The sequence below is a fragment of the Urocampus carinirostris genome, chromosome 1, assembly GCF_059441175.1.
Source record: "Urocampus carinirostris isolate Australia breed hairy pipefish chromosome 1, RoL_Ucar_1.0, whole genome shotgun sequence".
In the NCBI taxonomy this organism is placed as follows: domain Eukaryota; kingdom Metazoa; phylum Chordata; class Actinopteri; order Syngnathiformes; family Syngnathidae; genus Urocampus; species Urocampus carinirostris.
This window is the reverse complement of record NC_142349.1, coordinates 44,355,973-44,366,375: the sequence shown is the minus strand read 5'-3', so window position 1 is coordinate 44,366,375 and position 10,403 is coordinate 44,355,973. Positions and strand designations below refer to the sequence as shown.

The window sequence follows — 10,403 nt, the reverse complement described above, 5'->3', positions numbered from 1 at the left end:
CACAGTATCAACCCGGAGCATATCCGACAACCGCTTACAGATCAGGCTTTGTTATTTAATGCCTCCGTGTCACATTCATGCCGCATGGGCCAATATGGCCCGCCACATTATTTGAAAATAAGACAAAACTGCATTTCCCTACAACGTCTGTCGACTACAATACTTGTAAATTGACAGCTACAGTAAGTACCACTACATGCCAATATTTCCACATCAATGCCAATGGGTGGAATTGAGAATGAATGATCCATAAAATGTCCAAAAGTATTTTGTTACATTGTTATATTTAGTTTATAAAAAAAACGTGTAGTGACTTTTTTTCAATGTACTTTTTGTGATTTAAATAAATCATATACATGGGTGAGTAGTTACATTCATTATACATACCTTTGATTTACATTTAGTTACATTTGAAAGTTACATCAGGCCCTTAAGGACCGCCATTACGCTGACGTGGCGCTGGGTGAAAATGAGTTTCAAAGTTCTAATTAGAAGAAACAGTGTATTACTTAGCACCTTAGTTCCCTATACACATATACAATAAAACCGCAATTATTGAAATAATAAGCAGAACTCATAAACTGATGAATGTGCATTTGTATACGATAACACTCAAAGGTCCAAAAAATTAGCATTTATTTTAAAAACGAACCTCACCTAGAGGGAGCTGACCGAATTGTTCTCTATCTTGTTGATACGGGTACGAAAAAAACTCAAAGGAAACCACAAAAAGTTGTGTAAAACTAGTTACAGTACAGAGTTTTTACCGCTAGATAGCGCTGTTGTACTTGCTGGTATAGTTGATCAAGCAGCAGCTCTGACGGTGATCATTATGTGATAAGACTTTTAATTAATTGTGTACCATCGGAAATACCCAAGTAAAAGCCCTTTAACGAGTTTTTTTAACAGGCCAATGTTTTTTGTAAATGAAACATGACTTGACTTGACTTGACTTGGTAGAGGTGCGTTAAGTCAAGTCAAGTCATGTTTATTTGTATAGCCCTTAATCACAAAGAGTCTCAAAGGGCTGCACAGATCAAAGACTATTTGCAAACTACAGAATATTATGACACCATCCCCTCATCAAAAACCTACATGAGGGCAAATAATACACAGATATTGTCAACATAAAATATAGGTTATTCATATGCTATAGAGTAGAAATGTGTTTTAAGCTTTGATTTAAACATTTCCACTGAGGTTGCAGATCGAATCTAAGGGGGTAGAACATTCTGCAGCGCCGGGGCCCAAATGGAGAACGCTCTCGTACCTGCGGATCTTTTCTTGACTCTTGGGATCACTAGTAGACCAGCGTTTTCAGAGCGAAGGCTCCGGACCGGAACATAGGGGGAAATTAAATCTGAAAGATATGAGGGAGCAAGTCCATGCATGATTTTGTATAATACCAACAGAACCTGAAAATCACATCTTAAGCTAACAGGGCGCCAATGCAGGTTAGCTAAAATCGGGGTGATGTGATCAAAAATGGTGAAAATGAAAATGGTGACTCGGAGAGCCAAGAAGAAATGCAGGCTCGAGAGCATTCTCCACCCGGGCCTTGTTGCTGTGGAGATATTATTTGCAACCCCAGTGGAAGTGTTTAAAATATAGGTTGAAGACATTTATATTCTATAGCAGGGAGGGGGGGCGCTTATGGCTGCCAGCACATGAGACAATACTGAGAAGCACAAGAAAAAATGGCTGCATTACATCAAACAATGATGTGCAGTTTTAAATATCTCCACTAGATGTCACCAAAGCCAGGTGCCACTCCCAAAGCAAACAGCTCACTGCACCTGTATTTGCTGACTACCATTTTTTAACCAGAGAACATTTGAGGAAAAATTCAACCTGATGTTACTCTACTTCAAATAGTAGTCACAAACGTGCTGTTTAAGGCAATACAATTGCACTCATGTGTGATGCATGGATGTCCCTCTTAACTGCTACATTTGCTGCCAGACTACGCTTTATATCCCATTGATTAAAAAAGTAAAAAAAAAAAAAAAAAAAAAAAAAAAACAGCACCAGGGTGTTAAGCCTCATGTCCTTTCCATAGTGAACAAATTTCCCAAATAGAATAGTAATTATTTTCCTAATAAAGGAAAGACTTTTAAAAGGTAAATCAATCATTTAAAATCTTTGCGTGTTTGGGTGCTATCTTAGTCACTTTCCAATTTGCACGAGTTTCTTTGAGTTTAATGAACTGTAGTGCTTTTCTTTTACAAATACATAGTTGATATACACAACAAGAAATAAAATATCAGTAAAGGAAAACAAACATTCAGGATAATCAAATCTTAAACCCCTGAATTATGATCCTAATTTAAATGTGAACATCCAAAGGATCCCCAGTCCTACAGTTTTGGCACACTTTTTAGGCAATTAATTTACTACCAACCCCCATGAGAGTGTTTTTTTTTGTACCATGAGGCACTCGAGCTAAAATGAGTGTGACCGTTCTATAGCCTATGATTGATGTCGACCTCATACTGTTTATTGTTTTCTTTTCTTTTCCTGCTGCCTGGCCGGTCGCTAAGTAGATAAGAAGGACAAGCTCGGATGCTGCACAATGCATTAATTCTGTGTCACTGGATCAGCACATTAACCTGATGCAAGCTATCACTTCCAGCCTCCTATATAGACCACCCGGTTGTGATGAAAAGCTTTGTTGTTACTTTCTCGGACTTTCACACAATTTTAGTTATTTTGTTTGTTGTTGGTGTTAAGTTTCTTTGTCTATTGGTGCCCACGCAACATCCATTGTAGCCTGGTTGTCCTGAGAGGGTGATTACCTTATAGGTTGTCCCTTCTCAAGGTTTCTCATTCTTCCTCATGCAGTTTTTTTTTTTTTTTTTTTTTTTTTTTTTTTTCTTATAATGATTTAGGTTTAAGACCAGGGAATGTCACAGTATATCTAACATCATTGTGGGACTGTGCAGCCTTTTCAGATCCTTTGTGTTTAAGGGCTATTCAAATAAAAGTGACTTGATGTCAAGGTGGCCGTTTTGGATGTAAATCTCTCAGAATTCTGTCTAGTGAAAATGACTTGTTTTTATGTTCCTAAATACAAAAACAATCTTTCACACACACACACACACACACACACACACACACACACACACACACACACACACACACACACACACACACACACACACACACACACACACACACACACACACACACACACACACACACACACACACATAAAACAATGTTTCAATAATCAGTCTAATTATATCGCTTGCACGTTTATCAATCTTATATTCTTTTATTGTGAAGTTGTGCTCATGTGTGTACTGTTTTCACTGACGTATAATAAACCACGCCCGCCCTTTGGGCTCTCTCTTTTCCTTTTTCAACCAACATGGGAGCCGTGAGTGCTTTTGCTGCTGCTATCACGATGTAGTTTTTAACAATATACCGTATGTATTTTATCTGTGTAAATACAGCCACCAAAGAGTCTTAATAATGACTATCTTTGACACTTGATCTGACAATATGGCAAAAGTCGGAATTAAACATTGTATTTATTTTTCAAAAACAATAAGAATAAAAATAAGAATAAGAATAAGAATAACAATAACAATAACGTTACAATGACAATGACAATAACATAAAGAATAGAAATAATAATAACAATAATGACATTGGTGATAAACTTAATAATAGAGATACCAATATTAATAACGCCTATAATCAATGTAAATCCTAACTCATCAAAGAAGCCAACCCTGGCAAAAAGTGTGCTGGTATTGCAAAAATCCAATGGACTGCGTGTGGAAGTAAATAAATCTTATAGAGGTCAAGCCATAATATATTGTATTTATCCCATCAAAAATGGTATTTTTTTTTTACTTTGGGGATTTGATTGAATAAGTCTTACTTCATGGAGAACAACATTGATGGCGTTGAAAACTCATTTACTTGTCCGAATGTTGTAGAAGCACATGAGAGGGATCCTTGCTTTGGTTTCAATCTTTATGTCAAATATTCTTACCTGGACTGAAAGGCACTTGTCCCAGTAATTCTGATGACTCTCTTCCGTATTTATACTTCTCACTCCATTTCTCAAGATATGTCCTGGTTTTCGAAGATGTAGATTTATGGTAGCCAAACTTCCACTCGTACATTTTATAGTTCATTGTTCGTGGTTCACGTATCCCTTAACCACCTCCTGGGTAGTTGGAGCACACCTCCTGTGGAGTGTCTTGGGTAAGAAAAGCCTGGTGGTGCCCTTCATTGACTTCACAGCTCTACTGTAAACAGGCCAGATGGGTCATCTTTGAAACTACATTTCTAGAGTTCCTGAGCGCATGGAATATTTTGCTATATATTTGCATAACAGTAGGGAGGATCACAACATGTTTTGGCCCTATTGAAAAAAAAGCTGTTTGGGAATATCTTTAATACTGTATTCTGCCACATTAAACATTTTTATTTTATTCCATTCCCAAAACACAAGTGAACATCAAAAACATATTAATACATTTCCATACTTGCATTTAAATTACATGTATTCTGAATACATTCAATTTTTTATGGTAGAGATCTTTTCTACTTCCCTTGAGGAGAACAAGTAACCACAATAAGAATAGGAAGAGCACGTTAAGCCACATGCAAAAAACAAACTCAAACAATTTCAGTGCAAGGATAAGAACCTGACTATAAAAAATAATTCTTACAACAAATTAAAAATAGTAATTATTTTCTATCTTCGCGATATATTTAAAAATAATATTGAGTTGTCTGTAATCAAAATGGTGTGTTTCGAATTTCTTGAATTTTGCATGTTTGGACTGTCCAGAGAGCAGTCACTTAAGGACTCTGGGGACAGGACTCTGATGGTGAAGTCTCTTGAATGCTTGTATTTCAAAGGGAAAGTTTAGAAACCCGATCAGGCCTCACTCGATTCTAAATCAACAAAGTTGCGTTGATATTGAGGAGCCCATCCGCTCAGGGACAACAAAATGGGTCGTCCATCTTATCTCTCTCCACATCCATCACTGCTTCGGAGTCCTCAAGTCTGTCGGGTGCAAAACGTCTGATGGGAAGCTGTCTGACCTTTCGGTGCCATTTACACTATAAATATATTATTGCTCTGTTATTGGAAAACGATTCGTTAAGCTAACTGAGTAAATATGTATGTGTCGTATATTAAAAGTTTTTGATTAGTTTGTGGCTAGCTCGAATGTGGTGGCGACTGTGTTGTTACAACCCAATTCGTTTCTTCAAATGCTATTTTAAAGGCCCAACATTACTCAAAAATCCAAGGGGAAGATGGTGCATATTGTTACTGCTATCCAAAAAGACTTATCTCCATTTTTTTGGTCATCTTTAATTTTTGCATGAATGGAATGTTTACCATGAAAAATGTTTATATATATGTATCTATATATATCTATGTCTATCTATCTATACATTGTATATATATATATATATATATATATATATATATATATATATATATATATATATATATATATATATATATAGAGAGAGAGAGAGAGAGAGAGAGAGAGAGAGAGAGAGAGAGATGAATAGATATAAACAAAAACATATTTAAATCCCCAAATTTCAAATACCTGTCTTTGAAATAGAAGCAACCATGTGTTCATTTCCTAACACAAGTGTTGATGTAATAAAAAACTATTAATACAATTTCAAAAAACACACGTGTTGTTTGTTGAATAAATGTTGTTATTATCTAAGTAAAGCATTTAAACATCATTTTGTTGAGGAAAACATACAAAGGGGCCCTATTTTGATAGAGGACAGGGCTCTTGCACCAAATGGTGTTTATATGTGCTCAACACTGCTCAAAATCTTAATTTAAGTTCAAAACAGTACTTTAAAATCTTCACTTGAAAATTTATAAATTCAAACCTCACACTGGATTGACACAATTTGAGACCGAGTGGACTTTAACTCCTACTTTGAAAATTGTTGATTGGTTACGGCCATGTAACCTGGCGAGGATAATGTGCCTTCTTTTTATTTCATTAAATCAAATCAAGTTTATTTGTGGAGCACTTTTCAGGCAATGAATTGCTACTCAAAGTGCTATATAAAAAAAACATTGTACAATAGGACTATAAAATCCCCGCCCAACAACCCAAAACACAGTACACAGACACAAAATTGTTAAAATAACATAAAAACAAAATAAAAAGTAATCCATCCATTATCTGAAGCGCTTATCCCCAGTAGGGTCGCTGGGGTGCTGGAGCCCATCCCAGCTAATTTCGGGCATTGGGCAGGGGACACCCTGAACTGGTTGCCAGCCAGTCGTAGGGCACACAGAAACAGACAACTTACTCACTCATTCTCACCTAGGGACAATTTGGACCGGCCAATTAACCTGACATGCATGTTTTTGGAACGTGGGAGGAAACCGGAGTGCCCGGAGGAAACCCAGGCAGGCACAGAAAGAACATGCAAACTCCACACGGGGAGGCAGTGGTAGCTGGACTAGAACCCTGAAAATCTGCAGTGTGGGACTGCGCGTTAAACACCCAGCCGCTGTGCCGCCCAAAATAAGGAGTAATAGAACTAAAATAGGATTATGGCAAGGGAGAGATAAACCATGTAAAGAGAGAGACCCAAGGGAGGCTTTTCCAAACTGATAAGAATGGCAGAAGATGGTCTCACTATTTTTACCCATTTAACCACGCCGTACCAGTGTGCCCCCACCCCCAAATAAACAAGGAAACATTAAAAAAAAAAAAAAAAAAAAAAACTGCAGAAGAATGTGAAGTAGAAAATAAAGTAGGTTACAGTAAAATGTTATAATGTAAACAAATAGGTGAGAACTAAAATGGCTTCTTGACTATTTTTGCTTCCATGATTATGTTGTTTTTTACTTCCTCCTTTAGCATCACTGCAAGACTTGGGACCCGAAGTTGATAAAATCAATAGAAAAAAAAACATTATTCAGTTGACCAAGCTTATGATGTGATTCTTCCTGAAGCACAGAAGATTCTGTACTGAACAAATTGTTAGAGGTAGTTCAGCCAAAAGCAAATTATCATTTTCATGATGCTGTGGAGCAAACCAATAGCAGAACAATATTTTATATGACTGGTCTATCCATACTCGCTATCTCGTCGGGGCAATGGTGGATGTGTGGGGGTCACTTAGGCCTTTGGGTTTTGGTCATAAGGGAAGGCTTACCATGGTTGACCTAGCTCAGGAGTCTCTGTATTGACTCAACTTCATCTGACTGTGGGCTGTACCAATGCAAGCTAATACTTTGGCCAAGCAGCAGCTTGCATGATGAAAAGTATGTCTAAATTGAGCGATTTGTATCTCAAATCGACAGATTCAAACCAATCAAGCAATATGGCCAGGCCAAGAGCAGATTGATAGCTTATAAAAAGGAGCTCTTCTCCTGATAAATGTGGGCTACCCCTTATCAGCTTTGGCACCACCTTCACGACTTGTGGACGGGTGACACCAGCAAAATTTGTGTGAAGAGCGACGGTTGCAAACCAATGAAACGTCTGTGCTCCGGTTGAACCGCTTTTACAAGTTCTTCTATGCGCAGTCTATAAGTTTGATGCAATATTTTCCTGTCAAGCAGATAGAAGTAAGACATTTAAAAATGCCTTCAACTACAGTTTTAATCCATTTAGCATTTCACACAAACCACAGTGAAGACATACATTAATGTTTCTGTTTACTTTTACACATTCTTTTGAAATGTGACTGATTCATGCTAACAAAAACCATGAAACACTACTTGCGGACTAGGAAAAACTTCCAACGCGTTGCTGTGATAAATCCTCTAACTTGCTTTCTTTCTGTCCTGGAGCTTAATGTTAGATATTATTGCTTAAAAATCAGCAATAATGTTTACAAATGAATCTCCTAATTTCTGATAAACTTTGTAGACTCTAAGCAAACAGGAACAGCTTAGAAAACCAGGGCAACTTCCCACAGCCTGTCAAGCAAACAATAAGAGTCACTGATGGTATTGCTGATCATGAAAAAGAAGGCAGCGAACAAGTGATTATGGATCATGTCATGGTTTATTGCAAGAATATCAAGAATAAATAGCACTTAAAAAACTCGGACTACCTATAATGCATCTTTAACCAAGACACATAATTTAGGTGAATGTTAACAGCAATAATGTCCAATCTGACTGCAAAACATTTTTGAGTGACAAACAACATGTTGAAATATATCAGGAATGGACAAACATTGTTCTCTTATGGCATCTTGTTAGAAAAGTCATCTTGATCACATTTCTTTTTAAAAGGTTGACATTGGCACCCTATTTTTATATTCAAAAGTGCATGATACCTTGATACATTTATATGTATTTTCACTTCCTATAAAGAAATCCTCAGGTAAATATTTTACTTGGAGCCTTTTATCTTTTTTTCGACAACTATGGTTACTTGTGGTTGAAGAACACTTGGTAGGCCAAATAATAGCCATCAGGCCCGTATTTTATGTAATTGTTACCAAAACCCCACTGTTAAACATATGATATTACGCTACGGTTGATATAAAAAGGGAGGGGCAGCACGGCGGCGCAGTGGTTAGCGCGTGTGCGGCACAGATCCAAGGTCTTGGGAACCTCCTGTGTGGGTTCAAATCCAGCTACTGGACTTCCTGTGCAGAGTTTGTATGTTCTCCCTGTGCTTGCGTGGGTTTCCTCCGGGCACTCCGGTTTTTTAGTTCAGTAATCGGCAACCGTTTCTGTACCACAGACCATTTCAATTTCTGACTATATTTTCGCAGACTGGCCCAATATGAACATTAGTAATAAAACAATAACCATAATAATAATAGGCCCAAATCCATTGTGTAATCACTAAATCACTGGGGATGTGGATATGAGAAATTGTTAAATATTTTTTACCATCATCACACTATTTTTACCCAGGGACCATGTTGTACAACACAGTTTCAGCTCAACTCTTTCCCTTAATGCTCCATTACAACATTTTACAACGTGGCACCGTGAGTACTAATAGTGTGATGAGATAAATTCTATGGCATGCGTTTCTCTTGTCATCTACAATCCTAGTGACTTAGTGATTAGAATTCAATATTTTACCCCTTCTATCCAGGTGTGATTACCGTTCCCTCCAGTGCTGAGCAAATGAGATCAATAGTATTTGTCGACTGATCAGTCATTGCTCAATTATGGTGATATACTACTGTAAAACCTAATGCGCACCTAAACATCCCTAAAAAGTTTTTGGGGATGAGAAAAAACATGTGTTTTATATATAGAGCCGTTAGTGAAATTTCCAGTAGGGGATGTGCTCTCAAACCCTATTATTTTAGGGTTCATTTTCAGGTGACGCAGGTGTTTTGTTTTTTGTCCTTGTGGAGACCCCTTGTTTAGCCTATGTTTGTTCGTGGTGCCATTGACTTGTCAGTGTTTTTTTGGGTTGGTAAAGGGATTGATTTGTGCTGGTTTTCTCCACACCAACATCATCGGATGAAAACACAACACAGACTTCTCAAGTGTACAGTTGTTCGGTGCAGCGCAACAGGGTTACATATATACACGGACAAATACAGTATGAGTAAAAAATATATATTTCTTAATTCCGCCCCCTTACCGGTCTGCGGCCCGGTGGCTGTTACACACTGTTTTAGGTGATTCCAAGAAGCAGACTACTTTAGTTTATGTGGCACATGCACACTTGCAGTCCGTTATAATTGGGTAGCGCACAGGGATCCAGGCGCACTTGAGCCCCGCCTTCCTGTTTGTGCACCTCCACCTGAGCACAGTGAAGTGTGCAGACGCAGCAGGCCTACACGTCATCCCCTCTGGAAACGAGCACGAGCGCTTGGCCGGGCAGCTGCCCGAGCGCACGTACCGCGGCCAGAAACGAGCACCCAAGTCGTTCCACGAGTGCTGAACCGGGCAAAAGGTGTAAGCCCACAGCCACTGCTGCAAGCGCCGCTTCAGCTTCTTACCGGCCTTGTGGCGCCTCCCCAGCAGCTGCACGTCCAAGTCCAGTGCGCGGATCTCCTTGGGAAGCACTCCACCAAGCACCAGCTGCTGGCTTTTATCCTCCTCCGGCATCTCCACCGACTTGTCAGTCTCTGGTATCGGCGGCGGCGACAGTGCCAAAAAGCGGCTGTCAAAGTCCCCCAGGAGCCCGCGCAGCTCCGTCTCGTTAAGGTCCCGGTCGCTCGGGTCCAACGCCGGGTCCGGATCCTCCCGCAAATCCACAAGAGGGAGCGTGTCGCTGGGGACGGGTCGCAGGAGGTAGTAATGCTGACAACAAATCTGCTCGGTTAGAATCCCGAGGGACACGAGCATCACCGCACATGAGACCACCAGGTTGCCGTCCATGTCACCGTCGGCTGTGCGTAATTACGCGTGAGAGGCGTCCATGCTAAACGAGTGAGTGGACGCCTCTTGACGG

The 10,403-nt window shown here is 39.1% G+C and overlaps 1 protein-coding gene across 1 annotated transcript; it reads right to left on the bottom strand.

Annotated features, from left to right (window-relative positions):
* Window positions 1-8,257: 8,257 nt before the first annotated feature.
* nog1 (noggin 1) lies at window positions 8,258-10,378 on the bottom strand. Its single transcript, XM_088355478.1, has one exon. The coding sequence runs from the start codon at window positions 10,328-10,330 to the stop codon at window positions 9,653-9,655; it is 678 nt and encodes a 225-aa protein (XP_088211604.1). The 5' UTR covers window positions 10,331-10,378; the 3' UTR covers window positions 8,258-9,652.
* Between the last annotated feature and the right edge of the window lie 25 nt (window positions 10,379-10,403).